Source organism: Sus scrofa, chromosome 3 (genome assembly GCF_000003025.6).
Source record: "Sus scrofa isolate TJ Tabasco breed Duroc chromosome 3, Sscrofa11.1, whole genome shotgun sequence".
Taxonomy (NCBI): domain Eukaryota; kingdom Metazoa; phylum Chordata; class Mammalia; order Artiodactyla; family Suidae; genus Sus; species Sus scrofa.
Genome location: NC_010445.4, coordinates 97,027,599 through 97,053,114, shown reverse-complemented (window position 1 = coordinate 97,053,114; position 25,516 = coordinate 97,027,599). Strand labels below are relative to the sequence as shown.

General features: G+C 42.4%; 1 protein-coding gene across 1 annotated transcript in view; it reads right to left on the bottom strand.

Annotated features, from left to right (window-relative positions):
• THADA (THADA, armadillo repeat containing) overlaps positions 1-25,516 on the bottom strand; it is a 324,874-nt gene that overhangs the window by 143,937 nt on the left and 155,421 nt on the right. The window contains 1 exon segment of the mRNA XM_021088406.1: positions 5,019-5,187. Coding sequence (XP_020944065.1) covers positions 5,019-5,187 — 169 coding nt within the window.

Here is a 25,516-nt window from a genome sequence, read left to right as displayed (position 1 = left end):
CTACATCTGTGACTTTACCCCCAGGTCACTCCTCCAGGTACACTTCAATTTCCTCATTAGAAACAGAGGCAGAGACTGGGGGTTGGGTGTGTATGTGTGTGCGTGTGAACTCCTACCTTGTGAGTTACTGGAAGGATTAATGAAATCATGTTTGCAATTCCCAGGGAATACAAGTGGTGCTCAAGGACTTCCCATCATGGTTCGGTGGTTAACAAACCCAACTAGTATCCCTGAGGACACAGGTTCTATCCCTGGCCTCAATCAGTGGGTTAAAGCTTCCAGAGTTGCTGTGAGCTGTGGCTGCAGGTCGCAGACTCAGCTTGGATCTGGCGTTGCTGTGGCTGTGGTGTAGGCTGGCAGCTGCAGCTCCAATTTGACCCCTAGCCTGGGAACCTCCATATGCTGCAGGTGCGGCCCTAAAAAGACAATAAGAAAACAAACAACAACCAATAGGTGCTTAAAATTTCAATTTTCCTTCTCTTATGGCAAACTTTCCAAGTGCGTGGGCCTAGGCTGTCTGAAGCTGATCCCTGGTTGATAAGTCATGTCAACCTACAGAGACAGCACCACTGCTCAGCTCCACAGCCAGAAAAGTGGAATCTTCTCGACCCAGATTTCTGTAAGTACAGAAATCAAGACTCCAAATTTGGGGGCGGGGAGTGGATAAAACAGTAAAGTGTTTGACAGATTCCGCTGGTGAAAATGGAGAAAATTTAATACCAGCCAAGGGATATGTAGAACTGTGGCAATTGTTTGGATTAACTGAAGAAAATAGAGTATTTTTTTACCTAGAACATACAGATAAATGCAAAAGTGGTTTTTCTGCTTTAATAGAAACTAAATGTCCTCAACTGCCCCCTTCACCTTACCCGTATAAAAAAAACTTAATTTAAGAAAGGGCAGGGATCACTTTTATTTTTATGTTTTTTGTCTTTTTAGGGCCGCACCTGCAGCATCTGGAGGTTCCCAGGCTAGGGGTCTAATAGGACCTATGGGAGAGCCATAGCAACGAGGGATCCGAGCTGCATCTTGACCTACACTACAGCTCACGGCAACACCAGATCCTTAACACACTAAGCAAGGCCAAGGATCGAACCCAAAACCTCATGGTTCCTAGCTGGATTTGTTTCCACTGAGCCACGACGGGAACTCCAGGGATCACCTGTTATATGTCGAGACCATCAGGAAAATCACCAAAATGGACAGGAAATACAAAACTCAAATTTCAAACTTTTACGTCAAAAGGTATATATTTCCTTAGAAACATGAAAAGGGGAGTTAAGTAACTAAGAATGAGATTAAGCCTCTCCTTGTGACTGTTGACCAAACTCTTCCTCAGTGCAAGAGAAGGTTTTCAACTCTAACATGATTTCTTGGGAGTGATAAGTAACCTAGTAACAATGTTAAGTCCCCAACATGAAGAATTTTGGCAATAAAAACAGACCTTTAATTCTACTTAAAAGACAGGGTAGCCCTGCCAGTGTTGTTCCCAAATGAGGTAATGTCCATGGCTCTTATCTAGCCTTTATTGAGATTTAATGTCATTTACCACTGGCTCTTGTGAACCTGCAGCATAATCTCACCTTTTCTGGTGTGCATTATTTCCATCCATTTCAGCATGGCAATTATGAGCCTCTGGTTTTTAAAAATGATTAAGAAACAAATCCCACATGTTCTTTTCCTTTTTCGCACGTCCTACAATTTGAATCTTTCTTCCATAGTCCCCTGAAAATTCAGAGATCAGCATATTTCTCGTTTTCAAGGTATACTACAGAAATACTCGGGGGTTTGATATATGTACATAAACATTTTTCAAAGAAGTCAAAATGTATAATTCAAGAAAATGTTCTGTGAAAGAATTTGTTTTCTGATTGCAAAATGATTTCCTGCTTTTGAAAAAAATAACAACTTTCTATTGACTTAGCTGGCTCTGAAAGTCCCATGGAGATTTCTATTCCTTTCAATCCCTAACATCTCTTTTCCAGGTGCAGGGCTTTTGCTGATTTCAAAGGTAGCTTTATGTGGAGAAGGAATCAATAAGCTGGAGAAGGGAAAAAGCAAAGAGCCTCCCACCTTAACCCCTTAAGCCGCCCCCACAAAGAGCAACAGGGTGAAACAGAACTATTGCAACACAGATGAGACACCTGGACAGACATGACAAAACGATTTTCACAAGCCTTTGACTGCCTCTTTTCAGCCAGGGTATAAGCCAATCCTGGTAAAGACGGGAATCTATCTGATAAAACACCCAACAGCTGACACCCATATACTTGTTTTTTTGTTTTTTTTGTTTTTGTTTTTTTCATTTCTCCAACGCTCAGGAACAAGAGTCACAACTACCTTAGGGTTTTTAACCTTCCCGCAGTGTTTCACGTATTATGTAGCTGAAAAAAGTGACCTTGAGACTATCAAAGACAGCCCAGACACAGAGCAAAAGACCATATTTTGTTGATTGGCAGAATGGCGAAACACAGGCCAGACCTTTTTTGAGTAGTGCGTATGGGGACCGAGGCTGGGGGCCCATTTGTGCAACTGGTGGGAGAGCCAAAGAAACAATCCCAACCTCACCACTTCTAAGTTCGCCAAGAGTGGATCTTCAGTCAAAAAAAAAAAAAAAGTGAGGCTGATGCCCCCTGACAAGCTGGCTTCCTTTTAACTCAGCTGAATCCTCTATGACTCTCTGAAGAGCCTGTTCTGCACCACTTATTATTGTAGGTCCTTTCCCTTCAAAGGAACAGCAGAGTCTAACAGAAGTCTACGGGCATCAGGGTCGCAGGTTCATAAGCAACCCCAGCCCCTCTCTTCATCACAGGGATGTTGTAAGGACTAAGGGAGATGAGTGCTCTAGAGTGTGCACTGAAGAAGCCACCAATGACACATCACATGTGTAACACAGACCATAGCATCTGGTCCAGGAGCCTTGGGGGTTGCACAATATTTTCAGGAGATCTTCAAGATTAATCTATTTTCAAAATGACACTGAGACTTTGCTTTCCTCCTTTGTTCTCCTTCTCTCACAAGTGCACAGCGGAGTTTGCCAGAGGCTCCAAGGTGTGTGATGATGTCACCTCTCTCATGACTAATGGAATGTGTGCTGTTGAGTTCTTGTGTTTTATTTTCTGTTTTAGTTTCTGGTTAAATATTGACAGACAAAAGCTCCTTGGGATCCTCAAAAACTTTGAAGAGGATAAAAAGGTTCTGAGACCAGTTTGAGACCTGCCGCTCTAGAACTTCAGGCCCACCCACCCCTGCAGTTCCCAGATGGGCTGACTTCTCACCCAGCCCAAGTCTTTCTATATGCTCTTACCTCTGCATACAGAAGAGAAGAATTCTTTCTCTCTTGTCCCTCGGCTACCTTCTGCTCTCTGCTTAGCTGTCACTTCCTCTGGGAAGCTTTCCCTGACTTCCCCAAGACCAGTCATGTGGCCCTGCTCTGTGCTCACCTAGCATGGAGCACACTACTTTGTCATTTCTCTTCTTCATTGCTTTTTTTTTTTTTGTCCCCAATTCCTTTAATGCAAGACCTGACTTGGTCACTATTTTGACTGTGACACAGTAGTATAGAGAAGCCATTCAACAAACACTTGTTGAATATATAATAAAACAACCAAGGAAGGAAGGCAAGAAAGTAAGTCTATCTTGCATTCTCACCTGGTGGAATTAGTTACTAAAAATATCAGTTTTCACTACAGTACAGACTTATTAAAATTACAATAACAATAATGACTATCTGTATATCTTACTATGTACCAGGTACTATTCTAAGCAATTTATATGCATTAATTCATTTAATCTTCCCCCAAACCTTCAGAGGTATGCACTACTATTATCTATGGTTCAAAAATGACACAAATGTAGAGGCAGTGAGTGATGGATTTGAGACTAGTCTGGATCCACAGTTTCACATGCCCCTAATCACCCTACCCACTGCCTCCTACATCAGCAGAGTGTATCTCAACTTGGAGCATAATATTTGCATCTTAAGGCCATCTTTCAAATCTGCTCACAAATCATAAATATGACCTGATTTTTGCTTTTTTTCGGTTATGCCTGCAGTGTGCAAAAGTACCCAGGCCATGGATTGAACTCCAGCCACAGCAGCATCCATAGCTGCAGTAGTGACAACACTGGATCCTTAACCACTAGGTCACTAGAGAACTCCATGACCTCATATTTAAATCCTAAGCCAGCCCCACTGTGAGTGACCGCAGAAGCCAAGGGAACAGCAGACCTTCTTACTAATACCTCCTGTCCCCATGTTTACAGCTAGGGTTTAAAAAAGACAGTTTGTCTATGAGGATGTGGGTTTGATCCCTGGCCTTGCTCAGTGGGTAAGGATCTGGTGTTGCCACAAGCTTCGGCGCAGGTCGCAGATGAAGCTTGGATCCAGTGTTGCTGTGGCTGTGGCACAGGCCAGCAGCTGCAGCTCTGATTCACCCTCTAGCCTGGGAACCTCCATATACAGGTGAGGCCATAAAAAGAAACAAAATAAAAAGGATTGTTTCAATAAGAAGCTTATTTCTTAATCATCTGCTGTAACATTTCTAGGAGGAATGCTAAGTTAAAAGCAATAAATAAATTTGTGTGTTTATTCAAAAGAAAAGTCTCCTCTGTAGCACAGAGAAAACAGGAAAATAGGGTTTGGTAATTCATGTACTGCAGTGTCATGCTGCAGGGCAAACCCTCCCTGATGTGTATCAAGGAACACTCACAACTTCACCCTGAACAGGGAGTGGCCCAGAATGTTCTGCAGGCATCCTCGATGAAAAAGACTTCATCTGGTTTAGAGAGGAAGACCAAGTGGAAAAGCATGTTGTAGAAAGCTTAGGTTGCAATATAAAAGACGATCTGCTACTGCATTGCAAATAATGAAAAAAGCACACCCAAGAAATACTTGTTCTTTCAACAAGAGAAAAAAGTTCTATGGATAAAGTTAAAAGCATATCAAATCTGCACCTGCTAACTGTACCAAAGTTCATTAGTGTTTGACAGAAGTCACAAAAAGTGACTTTCCTTACCTGGAGAAGTGTCCCATGAATATGGTTTTGCCGGAAACATTGGTCAGTGCAGTCAGGGAGTTTGGCCAACAGACTTCGGATGGTAGCAGGGATTTCGTCCATCATAACAAATGGGACCAAGGCACGAGCTGCCATTTCACGGGAGCGGTAAACAGGTGAACAACCACATCTGGGAAGATATAAAAACACAAGGCCATTCAACACTCACTTCCACATCCGCACCTTTGCACGTGTTGAGGTTCTGTCTCAGTCTGCCTGAAATACCCAAGGGCAGGGTGAGGGGAGGAGTTGCTCCCCATTCCAAATGATGTTTTTTCATACTTTCCTTACTCCAAATGACTTTTAAAATGTCAATTCTACAGGTGACTTTGCTTTGCTCATAAACACCATTGATAATCTATGATTCTATCTCAGGGAAAAATACAGATAGGATTTGGGAATAAGATAGCTAGCTAGCTGCTCCTTAACAATCAAACAGCTATTTTCTAGGCTCTCATAATGAAAAAATGTGCTATGATAAGTGTCATGAGAAATAAGATTGTCACTGTTGTCTCTGAGGAGCCTATACTCTGGTTGACAAGATGAGAAGTACATTTGAAAAGCCAACTAAGGAGTTCCCGTGGTGGTGCTGCAGAGATGAATCTAACTAGGAACCATGAGGTTGAGGGTTCAGTCCCTGGCCTTGCTCAGTGGTTTGAGGATCCAGCGTTGCCGTGAGCTGTGGATCTGGCATTGCTGTGGATCTGGTGTAGGCCAGGGCGACAGCTCTCATTAGACCCCTAGCCTGGGAACCTCCACATGCCATGGGTGCAGCCCTAAAAACGACAAAAGACAAAAGAAAAAAAAAAAAGAAAAAAAGAAAAGCCAACTAAAAATGACAGGCAAATGATCTTACTGTGATGGCTACAGAAGGATGAAACGGTGGGTGATCATGTTGAGAAGGATGGAACTCAGGAAAGCGAGTGTGATTCAAGGAAGCCACGAGAGGCCAGGCAGCTATTTCAAGCAGGGACAGTTGCGTACAGCAGCGTCGGAAATGCTCGAGGTAAACGTGTCTGATTTCAGCAGAGGCTCATGAATAACAGTGGACCTTAAGGCTGAGAAGTCAGGCCAGACTGGGGCATGCCACCAACGGTAGAGTACTCGCTCTGAACTTACTGCCAGGAGAATAAGACGTGGGCCCTCAAGTTACCAAATCCTTGCCTCTGGGGCTGACTCACAGCCAAAGAGCTTGATGAGAAGCCAGTTCTTAAGTAAGTGAAAGTCACAGAGAAGTGGTATTTTGAGATTCGACAAAGGTCATTGGAAAGGCAGGTCACCTAGGGCCTCTTGCCTTTTTTGTAAACACTCAGAACCTGAGAGTCCACAACCATTTTTGTTGAAAGTGGGCACTTGAGAGCTTTCACAGGTGGAGTTTTATTTGAAAGGAAAGCCCGATATGCTAAGTCCCAGCTTAAATAAGTTCTTGACTAGAACTCCCAAGACTTCACCATCTTTCATCCCATTACAAAAAGGAACTTGGGAGTTCTCGCTGCGGCACAGCAGAAACGGAATCCGATGTGTATCCAGGATGATGCAGGCTCGATCCCTGCCCGCACTCAGTGGGTGGGGGAATCTGGTGTTGCTGTTGCCATAAGCTGTGGTGTAAGTTGCAGAAGCGGTTTAGATCCTGTGTTGCTATGGCTGTGGCGTAGGCCAGCGGCGACAGCTCCGATTCAACCCCTAGCCTGGGAACCTCCATATGCCACGGGTGTGGCTCAAAAATCAAAACAAAACAAAAAAAAGTTATTCAAGGGAGTTCCCGTCGTGGCGCAGTGGTTATCGAATCCGACTAGGAACCACGAGGTTTGGGGTTCGATCCCTGGCCTTGCTCAGTGGGTTAAGGATCCGGCGTTGCCGTGAGCTGTGGTGTAGGTTGCAGATGCAGCTCGGATCCCTCGTTGCTGTGGCTCTGGCATAGGCCGGTGGCTACAGCTCCGATTCAACCCCTAGCCTGGGAACCTCCATGTGCCGCGGGAGCGGCCCTAGAAATGGCAAAAAGACAAAAAAGACAAAAAAAAAAAAAAAAAAAAAAACTCACTCAACTTATACAAGTGCCTTAGATGCCAAGACAAGAATGGGGAGGCTCAGAAGGTAGCAGACTCCGTGGGGGAAAGAGATGGCCTCTTGTTTTTTCCAAAGTTAATCAGTCGTCCAAGAAAAAAACTACCAGTAAGATCTGAGCCATTAGGTGCATTTTGGCTTAGCATGTGGAGAGACAAAGCCCTAAGACCGAGTTGTTTCTAACACTCCAGAGCTATCACTGACATTTATCTTAATATGATAATAAATGTACAGATAGAATTTCTGTACAAATGTAATGATCCAAGCAGAATTTCATCATGGGGAAGAGGGCAGGTTGGAGCAAGTAGGGAGAGAAGAGAGAGAGGTGAAGGGAAGTCAAGGCCTTGTGTCCTTTCCTCCTGGGACAGTCATGGGATGGGTCAAACAGGACACACTTTCAGGATGGAAAAGAGCTCCCCTTACATCATGGTAGGAAAGTCACTGAAGGCGAAGGCTATGGTAGGCAGCTAGAGATTTCCCCATTTTTTTTTTTTTCTTTGTAGGGCCACATCTTATGGAGGTTCCCAAGCTAGGGGTGGAATCGGAGCTGCAGCTGCCAGCATACACCACAGCCACAGCAACTTGGGAGCTGAGCCGGGTCTGTGACCCACACCACAGCTCATGGCAACACCAGATCTTTAACCCACTGAGCGAGGCCAGGGACTGAACCCAAATCCTCAGGGATACTAGTCAGATGCTTAACCTGCTGAGCCACACGGGAACTCCTCCCAATGGTTTTTGACTGGGTTCTGCCAATTCACCCATTTTCTCACTTACTTTTCTTTTAAAACGATTAAATGTTTGATCTGTAATTGGCAAACGCAGTAAAATGTTTGCTTTGGCCCATGGAGGGTTGCGGGGAATGAGTGAGAAAACTTCACTAGATGGAGAAAAGAAAATACTCAGAAAAAGCTTTGAGATTTAATTAGCAAATGACCTCACTCAGCACAGTCATTTGTCGGAAGCTTCCTGGGCTGTCTGTCCCCCACCCCTCTGACACACACACTTTGTGTTATAGTGTGTTTTATGTTACCGAAAAGGCTTTTGTGTATAAATGTTTCTTTTCAAATACAAATAATTCTGACATGGTTACAGATGTTTAGTTTCTAATTAGCAGTAACTGTACACTAAAGAATGCCTCTCCTTCTGCTCCTGACCTTTTGCAAATGATGATTTCGCAAAGAAATCTGGCATCCCAAAAGGAGAAAGAATGGAAAGTGGGAAAAGGGCCAGAATTTTCTGCTTTCGGATGCCCCGTATTAGGGTACTTTCCAAATGCACACAATCAGGTGAAAGAGCAAAACAAAACCTCCTCTCAAAAAAGTAATGCAATTACAGAAAAAGAGAAGAGGCTTATTTTTAACGTGATATTTAATTAAGTACCATTCCTTTTAAAGCAATGACTAAATGTAATTTCAAACTCCTCCTATTGCAGATTGTTTAAATGGAAGGATAGATTCTAATCAACACACACACACACACACACACACACACACACACACACACAGAGCTATCAAGCAAAAAAACATTTCCAGGTTACTGTTCATCAGTCTTTGGGGGCAGGGAAGGGTGTGATGAGACTGAACTTTTCCCCAGGTGTATGTGGTCTGGAGTGTGAGGGAATAAAAGCACAGTCTTTTCAGCCCTAAGTGAACTACATTTGAAGCTAAAATCTATCCTTCCCCTAGACAGAGTCTTTTAGTTTGATTCAGCAAAGATGCTAAAATCGAGCAGAGATCTTTGGGGACACAGATCTAGTGACTACAAGGCCAAGTAATTAGAGCAGCTGAATTTTCAGTCTGCTTTGGACACTGATGTCGGTGACTTGGACAAGTCACAATAAACTCCCAGGCTCTGTCAAGCTGACAGTGGTGGCAATAATCCGTCCCCAGGGGTCTGAGGAGGTGTCTACAAGAACGCTCCAAGAAGGAAGGTACTTTGGAAATACAGTTTTTATAATGCATTATAAATGCCTGTGTCAGTACAGGATCAGCATGTCCTAGAAATGGCAGGCCTCTCTGTGGCCCCAATGAGAGAATTAAGATGGGTGTGATCCTGCATCATTTAAAAACAGGTAAGACTGCAAATTGATGATATGAGGGCAAGAAGATTTTTTTGGGCCTCCATTATAAAGTGATGAGGAAGACTCGGAAGACTCAGAGAGCTTTTTTTTTTTTTTTTTTTTTTTTTTTGTCTTTTTGCCTTTTCTAAGGTCACTCCCACGGCATATGGAGATTCCCAGGCTAGGGGGTGAATCCAAGCTGTAGCTGCCAGCCTACGCCAGAGCCACAGCAACACAAGGTCTGAGCCACATCTGCAACCTACACCACAGCTCATGGCAACGCCGGATCCTTAACCCACTGAGCGAGGCCAGGGACTGAACCCACAACCTCATGGTTCCTAGTCGGATTCGTTAACCACTGAGCCACGATGGGAATTCCTCAGAGCGCTTCTGAAAGAAGTAGGACAGCTTCTATTAAGTCTCAATTTCCTCTGGAAACTAAAGCAGATGGATTTGGAATCTCAAAGTTCATTTCTTCTTTCACCATAGTTTGAAAATCATTTCCTCAGTATAACCAGCTATGTTCTAGGCCTGAATATTAGAACACACACAGGCTCTGTGGGACACGCAGACACTGGTGTCTCTAAACCTCAAGCCCTCTCACTCCAATAAACCCTTTCCATGTTTATTTTAATCATATATTTATCGATTGCCTGTGTTCCTGGTACCATGTAACATGATACTGACACATCTGTAAGAGTAATACTTGCACTCCACAACTGTAGAGCCCTTGACAGTTTATAAAATGCCTGCACACCCATTTATGTCTTCACTATACAGCATTCCAGAGGGATGTGAGGGCGTTATAAATCTAAATTAACAGAAGAAAAGTGAAACGAAGCACAGAAAGGCTAAGCGGGCCCTCCATGATGTGTAAGCAGCAGCAGCTAGGCCAGAGCCACCAGCCATGGCTCCCAGTGGAACTTGTAGGCTAGTTCGAGCTGTAGCTCACACCTGGGTATCAGGGGAGCATAAGAATATCTCCCAGCTAATAAAAACATGAGCTTTAATTTACGAGTATGTGGAAAATTTCTAACTTAGTGTGTTGGGTTTTTTGTTTTTTTGCTTTAAACATTTTTAGGATCATGAAAACATTTCAGAATCTAATGTAAACTGTGGACTCTCTCACAAGAGAAGCACATTTATCAACATACACATACAATTTTAGGAGGTTCATGACGCACATTCAAAACCCTTGGGGCAGTGTCTCCCAAACCCAGGTCAAGAATCTCCAGTTGCTCCTTTGCACACAGTGTGTCAGGTGCGCGCTCTGCTTTAGAGGCGTGAGTGCAGGGAGCAGGACGTGGCTCACAAGGACCCTCTGGCTTAGAGGGGGAGCCAGAATGACAACCTCATGCTCACAAGTCAGTTACAGCCTCACAGGCATACAAGGGTGTGCAGTGGCATAGAAGAGAGAAAGGAGGGAGAGTCGGAACCCCTTTTTAGAGGAGACGAGGGTCTTGGAGTGAGGTGATACACAGCTTTGGACTGCAGGAACCCTGGATGACCTTGGAAAACTGAGACTATAGTATTCTGAGCGGGGAAAGACCACTCCTCTGAGATCCTTTGGTGTCAAAGAGCAGTGGCTAAGCTTTTGTCCAGGTGTTTCCCCCTTATATTTACCCTCAGATTTTGTTCATAGAGAAGTGACTGGACACCACTCAGATCTCTAGGTTAGTCACGGAGATGTCCACTGAGTGCCTGGCACGAGCACACACTGGGTTAGGAACCAGAGGCTCAGAGGGTGAAGTCATGCCCAGGCCACAGGGAGTCTAGAGTCCAGTGGGAAATACAGGCCACTCAGCCAATGCTTTCTGGGCCGTGAGAAGCCAACCCGGGCTGCTGTAGAAGAAGTGAGGTGAGACATCCAGAGAGGAGGGGCTGGTCCAGGAGATGACCATGTGGGATCAGGCAGAGGAACACTGAAGGTTGGTAAGAAAGACATGCCCTCCCCGGGCCTTGCTTTTCTCTCCGTGAACACAAACTGGCCCCCAGGGCATGCAGTCAAAAGGAAGGGAACTGAGGTTTATTAAATGCCTACTGTGTACCAGGCCTGGCTGTGTCCTTCAGACACGATTTCATTTCCTTTATTAAATCTTCTTCACAAGGGTACCATCTTCATTCCTACTTTAAGATGAGAAAGGTGAGGTTTCCCAACATTCTTTATGTCACAAAACCAGCAAGTGGCAGGTCCTGCATTCTAATTAGGGTTTATCAACCTGAAAAATTCAGTCTAAGACGTTATGACACAGTTGCCTCCAAATCCTCAGAGCCTTGAACAAGCCAAATGTTTCCAAAGCAACCTGTTCAACCTAATCGCATTGAGGTAGGAATGATGGAGCCAACCAGTCCCTAGTTGGTAGACTGTGAAGCAGAACAATAAAGATGATGCTGACAGTAACGAGTATTTATTAAGCACTACAAAGGGCCAGACTTCGCGTTAAAAGCTTTGCATGTATTATGTCGTTTAATCCTCACCACGGCGAAGTAGCTGACCGAACAGCACTGGGGGAGGTATTTTTGAACTGAGAAGACTCTGTAAAACCGGGTGACCCTAAGTAGGCCCCTCATTTCATGAGAACTAGAGTGAGAGCCTTCGGAAAAGTCTCAGGATGGCTTTAGGACCCAGCCATCCCCTTCCCCTCTCCCTCACTGACGTGATTAAGGTTCCCCCAGTTCCTCTGCCTTCTCAGACCCAGATCCAGTCCCGCTCCTCACTTTCCAGAAGTCAAGCTGTGCCTTGTACAAAACCGAATACCTAGAACTTCTGCCGCTGATGAAAATAATCATCCATTTTGCTCTAGACTTCCCTACTTGACCAAGGGGTTAGCATCTCAGGAGCTGGGCAGAGTTTAAAGAAGGTATGTCTGACCTACCCCCAAGCCCTTCATTAAATTTTCTTCCGAAAATCTGCCATCATGGTCGGTTTCTCCGACAGCAGGGCCAGCTGCTCTTGGGAACAGTCATCTACCAACAATCTTTGAAGCTGAGATGACCCTGCCTTGCAGGTTATCTCTGAAGACTAGGTTGAGGTTATACCAGGTTATAAATATATAAGATTTCTATATATGTTGTGTTAAGCCAGCTATTGTTTCATCCTTAGCGCCTTTGCACACTGCAGTTTGCGCTCTCTGGAATGAAGGTCCTCTTCACTCCTGTATGCTTGGGAAGCTCTTCTTCATCCTCTGAACTCTGCTTAGGTATCACTTCTTTTACAAAATCTTACTGCACCTCCTCTGGTCAGACGCAATCCCTTTCTCTCCTGGGTCCTGTCACTGCAATGGCTTGCTTACAGCTGTCAGGGCTGGGGGTGGGGTGGGGGTCCACCCTTTTGCATTCCCCGCAACAGCCCTTGGGTATCATGTTGGCTAGACTAAAATAATCTTGAGAGCAGAAACAGGGTCTTTATAGTTTTGAATAGCAGAGCACATAAGGCAGGAGTTTAGAATATGTTCTGGAATCCAGGAAACCTAAGTTTAAGCCCAAGTTCTTCCACTTACTAGCAGGTGACCCTGGACAGTTCAGTGAACCTCCTAAGTTTTTATCATTGATGAAACAGGTAAAAGTAACTACCTCAGAGGCTGCTGTGAAGCTTGAATGAGATAAATGCATAGAAACACAATGCCTACAAGGTTAATGATCAATAAATGGTACCTGCTAGAATTGAAATCTAGCAGGTGGAAGAACTTTCAAACTTACACTTTTTATCCACATGTACAAACTCTCTAATATTCTCTATCTCAACAACTGGCTGAGGACACAGAGCCTTGCCGGACCCAACAAGCTTCAGGGCTCACAAGGGCTGCCCCTCCCCCTCTCCACCGAAGGAGCTGGAAAGGAGAGAGGGAAGACTGAGTTTCTTTGGTACCAACTGTTGACTTGTTTACATGAGCCCTGCTGCCTTTATTCTCCAGATCCAGGGCCCAGATTCTACTTTCTGTCAATTCCAATGCCGTTTCACACAAGAGTTCTTTTTCTTTTTATTGTGTGTGAGTCCCGGTTTCAATCTTGCCTTCAGAAACATGAACATGTGTGGGTACGTGTGTACGCATAAAAGAGAGAAACCGCTAAAAAAATAAGGTTGTACCAGTGAATTTGAAAAAACAGTTCCATGTGTCCAGCCACTCTGAAATATGTTTTTGTTCTAAGTGTGGTGTTCCTGAAGCCCTTCTTGCACATTCTCAGGTGAGTTCGGTGCCACCAAGGTGGCCAGATTCTCTGCTTGTCCTGCCTAAACTGATTTTCAGTTCATCAAAGGACCTACCACCACCTGAACTACTTGTTCCTTTTCCTGCAACTCAAACCACCAGCACTCAGAAGTTGCATTTACTGTAATCTTTCCCTCTGCACAGCTCATGGATTTCTTTATTCAAATATATTTCTTGGAAGGGTAATGGGTTCAGGACTTTTGAAGTTTGAGTTAAAAAAAAAAATCCTTGGTTTGGATAGTGAGGGGAAAATAAGAGCAGTAGACAGTAGCTAAGCTAAAAATCACAAATTTCCAGCTTTCATGGACAAAAAATACACACACACACACACACATATATATCTATGGGTAGAATGTTTAAATATCGAGCAGCTCAAAGCTGTAATTGCTCTTTACAAGTTAACTCTCATTAATAAAAAAATTTAAAAAAATTGATGAAGAAATGCTGACAATAATTAATAAGCCAAAACAGCACATCTGAAAACTGCAATGTGTTAGCCCCAGGACATCCCAACCAGAGTTTAAGGCATAGAAGGTGCATCCTGTTCAGGTCCCCTCCACCCACCACTCTTTTTTTTTTTTTTCCTGTCTTTTTGCTATTTCTGGGGCCGCTCCCGCGGCATATGGAGGTTCCCAGGCTAGGGGTCGAATCAGAGCTGTAGCTGTCAGCCTAAGCCACAGCCACAGCAACGTGGGATCCGAGCTGCATCTGTGACCTACACCACAGCTCACGGCAACACCGGGTCATCAACTCACTAAGTAAGGGCAGGGACCGAACCTGCAACCTCATGGTTCCTAGTCGGATTCGTTAACCACTGCGTCACGACGGGAACTCCCCACCCACCACTCTTAACTCCAAGTTACTAGGGCTCCCTCCGGGTCAATTAGCCATGGGCTGTTAATCCCAAACTGGTAAAAATGGCAGCTGCCAGGAGTTGGGAATCAGCCTCCATCACTTTGACACCCTTCCACTTATCCCTGCAACAACTGGGCACAGCACCTGGTCACATATGTGACAAGGACATAGGGTCACAGATACAGTGGCAGAGGCTAGTTGCATTCATACCATTCCGCTCGGTGTTGGGAAAGAAAGCAAGAGAATTTTCCAACAGGGACAGGGAAGGTATCCAGCGTGGTGCTTACTTTAAAGAGATCTTTGAATAATGCTCCTTGATTATTCAGAATTACAAACATGTTTTAAATAACTGAAAGGATGCTTTCTGTTATCCCTAGTTACTTGCTGATATCCACACAGAGTTTTGGAAAACACATAGCGGATGAAAATTATATTTTATCTGAAATTTCATTTCATGCTTTCATTATTTTTTGCCTAGACAACAAATACAATTTGAAACTGAATTTTTCAGATGCCACCCAAATTGTCTAGACTGCTGGAACGAAGTTTCTTTTTTCCTCTGAAGCGCTGAAATGCAGTTATACCTGAACAGATTCTTTCCTGACTGAGAAAAAACATGGAAAAGACTTTACTGAAACATAAATACAAAGATTTTTGGAGGCCCTAGAGATTAAAAGGGAATCATTACTTTCCGCCGTTACCCAAAAATAAAATGGAGTATTATAAAGTAAAAAACAAAACAAAACAAAACTAACATAATCAGCATAAAACTTTCCAACACAATAAAAATAACCACTGGACTTAGTCTGAAATTCTGGCATGCTCTTCCTTCCCAGTCCACGTGTGGGTTTTTCTCTCTAACCCTGGATCAACAAGCCGCATACTGGTCCACCGGCCTCCTCACAGACAGCTGGAAAAGCGTTCTGGATCTCCCCTCGGGGCTCTCAAGCCAGGATAAGCCTTGTGCAGACAGAGGGAAAGAGCTGCATATTCCTCTCAATAGCAAAAGCCCTCACATTGTTCCCACTCTTGCTACACAAAAGACCCGGAGATGAACAGTTCGGGCAGCCACTGAGTCTTTAAAGCGGCTGAACATGCAGCACCTGGGCTTCTGCATGTCTTTTCCTTTCCTTGTACGTAGTGGGCGGGTTGGAGAAAACAGTCCCGAACATTTGTTACGGCTCTGAAAGATTCCGATACCTGTGCTAAAACCTGAGAAAGGACAAGGGAAAGAAGGGTAGAAACGTTTACTGAGTGTCTGCCAGATGGCGGGAGACATGCTAGGTGCCTTCGAAGATCTTATCTCATTTTTAGTACTCACACAAACCCTCTGAAATAAGTACAGAATACTATATAAACATATGTCAGTTTTTGCTCTAAATGGACCAGTGGGGACATGTACAGAATGTGTTACATAAAACGTACTCACAATCAAAGTGCATGGTGCTAATTTCTTTCTGTTGTAGTAAAGGATGTGTGATGCTTTATAAGCTGCTTATCCCTTTAATTCCCATGGTTAGAACTCATATTTGCAGATCCAATACACAATGAATTGGGAGCCTAAATGTGTTTCCTACCGCTCTAACTAGTGTTTGGTAAAATAAAACCTAAAGCTTTACAACGCAATATCTCTAAGGACGACAGATCAGTCACCAGTGTATAGTTGCCCATGAAATGGTAGTCTTTGCAGCACAGGCATCTGCCAAAAGTTTCTGAAGAACCTTGTATCAGACTGGGGCAGGCTCCCCAAAGGCTGTGGGCACAGCTGTGGCAGTGACCTCTGCTGTCCTTTATCAATATTGATCACCTCAGGTGAAACCATCAATAGTTCTTCCAAGTGTACTATTTATTTAGAGACACATTCAGAATGTCCAAGGTTAGAAATCTTTAGTATTTTTAATGACAAAAGACCCAGGTCAGCACAATGGCAGGATCTTCATGGGCTTAGGAAAAAATAAATTCACATAGTCACCAGTTAAGTGACTATTTTGGTGGAGAGAAACCTACTGCGATGCCAAAACTCTTACATGGTCCTTCTGCCGTCTCTTAGACCTGGCTACTTTTACAACATCCTCAAATTAAAGTGTTAGTATCTAGACGTGGCCACAGGTAAGCTACACAAGGCCCTTTCACATCCTCATCTGTAAAAGGAGACTGAAGTCATCTCAGAGGTCCCTTCAATAACAAAATCCTATAATTCAGTGGACACGTCAACCTTCCAGGCAGACAGCTATCTTTTTTATTGTCCCATTGCTTAATTTCAGAACAATACTGATGCCGATCATAGAAGTTTTAAGTCTAATACACTCAATCTTTCTCTGGTGGGAGCCGATGTCCTCTGTTAGAATCTCTCTGGAGTTGGAGAACAAATGAGCAGTGTTTTCTATCCATAGGAAAACCCTTCATTATCTCTATTGGAATCCTGTCATTAAATCACCCCTTACTCTTCCCTTCCATGGGCTAAAAACACTAAAACAGTCTGTGCTCCTTTAATCATGTAGACCCTCTTCTCGAGAATCTACTTAATTATTTTGCCTCTACAGAGAGATGAATGAACCTTCCCAATACTATCAGCTAAAACAGTGATTTGTGCTATTGCTGGATGAGAGAAATTTGAGCATTTCTTTTAAGGTGATTACCCTCCAGACATGGCAATTTGTTTTTGCTAGAGCTAATTAATACCCCTGAATATAATGAATGACTCTCCTCAGGTTCCACAGCAACGCTTCAAGCTAAAATCACAAAGAATGAATTTTTTAAAACCATGGAGTACATGGAAAGTTTTGAAAAATTCCAAGAAATTACACTTTTTGGCCTGAAAAAAAAAATAGCATAAAAGAGCAAAGACTATTGAGATGTTAGCAACAGACCTGCCCCAGGAAAGATTTTTATCTCAAATGAAGACTGAAATTAGGTGAATTGAGTGTCATACACTGTTGTCCAAACAGACCACTGCCAGCCCTATTTATTTATTTATTTTTTTGCCATACCCATGGCACGTGGAAGTTCCTGGGCTGGAAATCGAACCTGTGCCACAGCAGCGACCTGAGCCATAGCAGTGACAATGCCAAATTCTTAACCTGTTAGGCCACCAGGGAACTCCCCAGCCCCATTTTTCAATGTCTACTAGGAAAGCTTTACATCCTTTTTGGTTGCCCCAGTGCCCACATGCATGTCACAGTCAAAAAGTATTTCCTTAAGTATAACTATACTCTTTTCTTGCTGCAACTTAATTTTGTTTCTCTGATTCTACATGCCAAGAAGATAAATGAATCTATGCCTGAGCGAATAATCTTTTGACTTATGTCCAGATTACATTCTGAATTATAAGAAAACAAACCATCCAACAAAAAATTGAGTCAAACTTTGAATCAAGACTTCAGCAAAGAAGATATTATGGATGGCAAAGAAACACACATAAAGCTGCTCAACGTCCTTAGTCATTAGGAAAGTTCAAATTGAAACCATGATGAGATATCACTACGTATGCACTAGAAAGACAAAATTAAAAAGACTGAGCACACCAAACACTGACTAGCATATTGAACCACTGGAACTCTCATCCTCCGCTGCTGGAAATGTAAAATGGTACAATCACTTTGAAAAATAATCTGGCAGCTTCTTCTTTTTTTTTTTTTTTTTTTTTTTTGTCTTTTTAGGGCTGCACCCGCAGCATATGGAGGTTCCCAGGCTAGGGGTCTGATAGGAGCTACAGCTGCCGGCCTACACCACAGCCACAGCAACGCCAGATCCGAGTCGTGTCTGCGACTTGTGGTTATTAAGGAAAAACAGATTTTTTTCCTCCATCTTGAGCAGATTGAAACCTTTTCCTCATAATTTTTATTTTTGCTTATTTTGATAATTTATTCCATAGTGAAACAGCATTTTTCAACTCATCCCAGTTGGAATCATGCTCACGGCAACGCCAGATCCTTAACCCACTGAGCAACGCCAGGGATCAAACCTGCAACCTCATGGTTCCTAGTTGGATTTGTTTCTGCTGCACCACGACGGGAACTCCTGGCAGCTTCTTAGGTAGTTAAATGTCCACTCTTCTCTACAACCCACTCATTCCACTCCTAGATGTTTACTCTAGAGAAACAGAAGCAGATGTCCATACAAAGACCTGAACATGAATATTTCTAGCACCTTAATTTGTAACAGTCAAAACTAGATATAGCACAAATATCTATCAACGAGTACTTAAATAAACTGTGGTATATCTGTACAATGGAATGCTATTCTGCAATAGAAAGAACAAGCTACTGATATGTATAATGACATGGATGAATCTCAAAATCATTATGGAGAGTGAAAAAGTCAGACAAAATAAAATACCTAATGTATGATTCCATGTATATGAATTCCAGGAACTCATATAATTAATCTACAGTGATAGAACAGCTGTTGCCAGGTGATGGGGCAGGGTTGGAGAAGGTTAGAAAGGTGCTCAAGGAAACTTCTGGGGGTGATAGATACGTTCATTATCTTGACAGTTTTATGGGTGTATAAACCTGCCAAAATGTATGCTCTAAACAAGTGCAGTTTATTTTATGTCAATTATACCTCAAAAATGCTTATTTTTAAAAAGAATAACATTTCATACATGTTAGAAAAGTTGTTACAGTCCTGTCTTAGTCTCACTTCTCAGGCTCCAGTCTCATCTCCTAAACATCCCAAATCTTCTCTTCTTCATATTAAACAAACCCAGCTATTTCCTTTGAACTTTTAAGACCAGAATTAACCTTTCTTTGCTAATCAAAAAAAGATGTAAAGAATCAAAACAATAAACACTTAAATCCTAACAATTAAAGAATCAAATCAATAAACACTTAAATCCTAACAATTAATCAAATTAAGAGTTTTTTTAAAAACTTCTTTTTTTTTTCTTTTCCCCCCAGAACTATGTTCCAAATCTTCCACATGCTCTTCTAGGACAGGCTCAGAGACATTAAGTGACAAAAGAACTGAACAGATAAGCTAAGATTCAAAGTCAGGTCTATCTGACTCCTGAGCCTGCAGTAGTTGCAAAACCCAGCATGTTTCAACTATAAGACAATTTTACCACCAGAGGCCTGAACAACAGTAACAAATGTTCAAAGAAATTCAATTGTATGACTCTTACATACACTTGACAACTCACACCATTCACCCAAGCAATGCCAAATCTCTTGGGCTAGCTTTAATAAACTATGCATTTAGCACTAGAATTTGTCACGTGGTTATTACGGAAAAACAGATTTTTTCCCCTCCATCTTGAACAGATTGAAACTGTTTGCTCATAATTTTTATTTTTGCTTATTTTGATCATTTCTTTATTCCATGGTGAAAAAGTAATTTTCAACTCATCCCAGTTTGAATCATTTCTGAACAAACAAACCAAGTTAGTACACCATTTAACACAGTCCCAATGAATGCACAATGGACACTGCTGTGCAAAGTTTGAAGATGAAACAAAACAGATTACACACACACATACCCACATACCCTATCACTAATTAAAAAAATACTAGTGTTACAAGTATACAGTTTCAGTGGTGGTGTTATCTTTGTTCAGAAGCAAGGTATATTACTATATGGTTGAAGCCTCCCAGCATTTAATTAGGTTGCTAATTATAAGAAGAATCACATTACCTTTTTAAGCCCTTCCTTGGGCTGTGACTAAGGCTTAATACATTCATTTCATGGTCACCGTATTTTTAAGATGGGGACCATGTCAGTAAAGACTTCTGGTCACATCCTCCAATATGTCCATGTGACTGAAGGTTGTGACACAATTTGATGTATTTACTAGAAGAAAAATCACTACTGATTTCTACTGCTACTTTTAGTAGCCAAAAAATATTGCATTTTAAGCATAAGTAACATTCAAGAGAATCTTCATAGAGGGTATATACATGAATATAAAAAGAAATAAAAACCATTCAACGACACTCTTTATTCCCATTTGAATTCAATTAATAAATTTAGCATTAGTTCAATACTACATTACTCCCCAACTTCCCTCTGTGCCCATCAAAAAAAAAAAAAAAAAAAAAAAAAAACACCAACAAGTCAGTGCAAATTGTATGAGTCATTCTTCAATCATGCCAAGGACGTAACCTTCAGCCTAAGATTACAAATAAAGGGCTATGTATGAAATTCAATACTGTTTTAACTTCTGGGTGCTAAGATCTAATAAACACAACATTTCAAAAGAAAAGAATCTGGATCACTTCCGTTCATGCTCATTATTTCATCAGTAGATTTCTATGGCTTTGGCTACAATTGCTAGTATTTGGATCCTTGGTAAATTGGTGGAATTTGGAATCACTGAGGTTATAATCTGTATCACCAGTTCGTACAAGGCACAGAAAAATTCTCCACTCCCTTACATACTTCAAAGTATCCATTTATTATTCAAATGATTATTCTGACAAAACCGTTAGTCAAGAAGAAAGCAAGAAAGAAACCTTACTTTTTGAAGTGGAGATTTTTAAGATGTACTTTTCACAGCAGACTGCTTTATCTACCCATGTTATTTTGCTGAAGTCTTTATTTCCTAAAAGAATATTTTCTTAAATGCAAATTTTTCTTATGTATGAGAAGGTCAGGGCTTGTTTTTACTGGTTTCATTCAACGTGAGCTTTTATATTTTAAATTTACCTTGGCTTCTTCCTAAATTCCTATAGGTTCTTGGCTTTTCTAAGGAAAATACTAAACTTAAATATCAGAAAGGTATTGAACCATGGTGAATGTTTCACAACTACCTTCAAATGATGGTAGGAATACTGTTCTCACTCTCCTTTACAGGAAAAAAGCAGCACCTTTTAGTGGGAGTTCTGAGTTCAGGGCTTTTGGGGTTAACAAGAAAAAAAGCTGCCTGATTAGGAACACAGCTATTTTCATACTTTCTTTCTTTTTTCCCTGAAATCATATTGCAGCTATATCACCAGAAAATATGTTTGCAAAATTTGAGAAGTTTCATGGCTTAGCCAAAAGAAAAGCAACAGTCTAGTGGACAAAATGAACCCCCATCATCAGTGAGGCTGACAAAGCTGGCGGAATCACTGGTTAAGAGTATTATAGCAAAAATAAGTTGGACTGAAAAGAGAACCTAATAGGAAAATATAAGGTCAGACAGGAATTTACTGTGGTGAAGAAACACGTGCTGCCACTCGATGGCTGCAGATACACAGAGGAGGTGAACTTCTGCTACTTCCAGCCATGGAGCCTTTCAATGCCACTATTTGAGAATCAGAGCAATAGATGCACCTACTATCCCAGCCACCAAGAGACCTACTCCCCCCTCTTGTTACATCTGTGGAAGGACAGTGCTTTAGAACCAACCATTTTCAAGATGGGGCTCTTTTCCAGTCCCAGGCTTCCTAGTATGTCCATATGATGGTGGCAAAACGGGCTTTCATCTTGTGTTCAATCAGGATCTCTGTGCTTTCGGTCTCACGGTTCTTAAAAGGATGCACAGTGGCTTACAGGCAACAGCAGTTGTGTTCAATGCAAAGCAGACCATGCACAGCCTGACCCTGCGGTATTTCCAGGTGGATCCAAAGTATTGGAGTTGCCAGGGAACAAGTATCGGTCATTCATTCACTCATTTACACTGTGGTAAAATAACTATAACATAAAACTCACATTCCTAAGTGTACAGGTCAGTGGCATTAAGCACATTTACCAAGTAGTTTTAGACCATTTTAGACTCGGGCCTCAATGTCTAGATTGCCAGGCATTCACTGGTTAATACTCATGGCTTTGCAGAGAGAAATGTCATTGTTTCCAGGTAGCCTCTTAGCTATGTATTCAAAGTCGGAGTTCATTCAGCACACTAGGGTTTGTCTGCTGGAGGTGAGGAAAGAACTGCCAGAACCAAGCATCTGTCCATTTCCTTCCAGGTGGAAGATAGAAGCCCTGATACTCTCTTCATTGCCACTAAAGCTTTCAGAAAATAAAGAACCCACTATTCTCTGACCTTTGGGATTTTTACAAACATCAACCTACGTTCAAAACACAGACAAGAAACTATCCAAGGAAAACATGCCCCCAAATGGACAGGATAGAAACAAAGCTGTAAGCAGGTAATTAACGGTAGGGACTCGACTCCCCCCCACTTTGCTTCTCTGATAACGATCTGGCATTTTATCAGCAGGTCTTTTATCTGAAGGATTCACTGTGTTCTGCTGCCTGGAACTATTCTGGGAAGGGACAAAGGCAAGCTTTCATCTTGGAACGGAAATGGAACTACGTCTAGAAGGGGGTGAGGAAGAGTCAAAGCTGTAAAAAGACCTCCAGGTCTCTCCCGGCCAGCAGGGAGAGGTCAGTGGGAAACAGGAGGACGCCCGCTGCACTGAACGCAGGGAAGCAAATTCTGGTGGGGAAGAAGCCACTGCGGTTCTCCTCCAGGCCACACGTGTGAAGCTGGCAACGCGCAATCTGTCCTTGTTCCAAGGTCCACACCCTCTCCCCACCGCCCGGCCCCTCTCTAACACCACACCCGACCCATGAATCCACCTGACCAATGTCTCTTCTAGACAAAATCAATGAATCTTAAACACTGTGATTCACACTGAGGTTTAAGTGACCAATCATACCTTAAAGTAACATACCTCACAGTGGAATTTCCGTTTAGAGGGGATCAAAACGATATACCTAAAGAATGAATGTTTACCTCAGCAACTTCAAGATTCAGCTCAAAAGGGAAAAGAGGCTTCTGAGAAAATTGGGGTGTGTGTGTGTGGGGGGGATGGGTAAAAGGCACTGCTTATGACCTCTCAAATCATTTCATATACGTTTCAACCATCCTAGGGGCGAAGCTGGTCTGGGTGAATAAAGTGGGTTGGAACCCGGTCCTCTGAGTGACTAGGGGAATACATATTAATTAGGACATGTTCCCTTACCCCCTCCAAACACAGCCACCCCACTCAGACCTCATAACATGCCACGGATTGGTTGTGGAAGGAAAAACAGGGCTTTGAATTCCCCCTCCTACTTAGAACCCAGGAATATTTATCCAAGGTTGAGCCAGGGTGGCTGGCCAACTTCAAAACCCACAGCCTGGGGCTAATAAACCAGAGCACAGATTGCCCAGTCAGCCCCGTGCCCTTCTGTCAGGCTGTGGAGCAATCCTGTGAAGCCCCCTAGTTCACATCCAGGGCCCTCAGGACAGTTCACAGTGTGCAGACCAGGGGGAGGGCTAGGAAACCGCTCTGCTGGCCAGTTTTCCACGGGGAATTCTATCAGGACATGGCATTCTAAAGCTGCTACTTTAGGGACCTGTTCAACCATGCAGCAGAATGCAAATCCCTCTCTAGGCCTTTCAAGTTCTTCCTAAGTCCGGTTTTCATTCTGGCTATGAATTAAATTCTAATGTCTTAAATCATGCAGAAAACAAAAATGGGTAAGAAGTGATTGAATTATATTAATTATATGGCACTGAAGCTCAGCTAGAAAACAAGAATTACATTTCTTAAGTTTCTCTTCGCTAGATTTATGCAGGTTATAATTAGTATTAAAAGAATTTTACTTTTCGTTTTTATCCAAGCTGAAAAGAAGCTGAGCCTTAAACTCCGGCTTTACAGGAAAAAGAGAGTCTTCTGGGGAACAAGAAAAAATGAATAAACAGCCAAGCAAAAAACAAACCAACACTATTCACCATCACCCAAAAGGATAGCTTAAGGGACTTATTTGTTCAGTGTTTGAAAATATTTTCTACCCACTGCTTTGTAAATTATTTTCTTGTTGGTGTGACACATCCTTCAGGAACAATCCAGTTTTTCCTTGGCTACCTAGATATATTTCCACAGTTTCCACCAAAACAGATGGCCTTTTCCTGTATGATTGCAATAATTAAAAAGGAGGGGGCTTCTTTACACAGCAGCACCCTTCAGACAAACAGGTATTTGCTAATGCTCTGGACATTGTAGAGACCAGACAGAAAATCTCATTCATGTGGACCTGCCTCATTTTGATTTTGTGATTCTGCAGGCTGAGGCGGAGCTAAAGTTTACCTCTGGGACTGAGCATTTCATTTACAATTGGGAGAAATGTGGCCATCCCTTGGGGACTGGTGGCCAGGACACAAATATCCCAGACCTGGAATTTTCCCGGATGCCCAACAAAACAAAACAGAACAAAACAACCCAGGGGGTGCCTCGCACACATCTCCTCTCAGTGTGTCCTCCAGCAGGTTTGGCTGGTGGCCTTTGGTGGGTGAAGGAGGGACGGCTTTGCACTTGAAACACACTAAATTGAGGAAACAGAGGGGATTTCAACCCACCTCAGAGGCCTCGAGGTGTTATTGTTACCCACCCATTAAAGCAGTTCCCTAAATTACAACTACAATTTGGAGTAATGAAACTTTCATTTCATAATATTCCATAATTTGAACATTTCACTGACTCAGACTTGCCTTTTTAAGGCATCCATTTAAAGTTTAGGATTACCACAGAAGAAAATGTTGGCACTTTTTAAAAATTTCAACACATATTGATAACCTTGTGATTCTGTTTTCTTTGAAGAGAGTAATAAGGGGATGATCAAGTGTACAAAAGCACTTTGTATATATTGCTTATATAAATGCTAGTTTTCTTCTTTCTTTCAACAACCCTGAAGATTTTCAAAATTATGTTGTCAACAGGAAAAATTTAAGATGGTAAAGTCGTATGGAAAAAATATTTTCTAATAGTTTAAAAATTATGCCTCAGTAGCAGCCCCCAAATAACCTCATTAAGACTTTAGGCTTCTTAGCCTCAAGACACATTTTCTCTTTGCTAAGACACTTGCAACTGTGCAATGCCCCGTGATTTCCTATTATAAGGAAAACTTCTTTTGTAAGAAATTCTGTTTCTCAAGAATCTCAGAAATTCAGTTGAGCCAGTTTTATTTAGCAACCTGTCACAATCACTTGGGCTTAACTGCAAGTTTTCTTCCTTTTCTACTGATTTCAGATTAGAAGATGAAGCCATGGCCAGAGCAATGCCCAAGGGAGGCAGGGGAGAGATATCACAGGAAAGCAAAGTAAGCCCAAATGTCTGCTATTTAAAACTGCAGGTTAATTTTGGCACCCTGAGAACTAGCTTGTCATACGCCACAGACAATGCATCATAAACAGATGAGCAAAAGGGTGTATGGTAGTGTTAAGCACTAGCAGAGCTAAGAGAATGGCAAAGAGCACTGGAGCCAGGTTGCCGGGTTCAAACTCTGGCCTATCATTTCTTAGCGCATTGACCTAGGGCAGCTTTCTAAATTTCCTACTGCCCAACTGTCTCTCTCTGTAG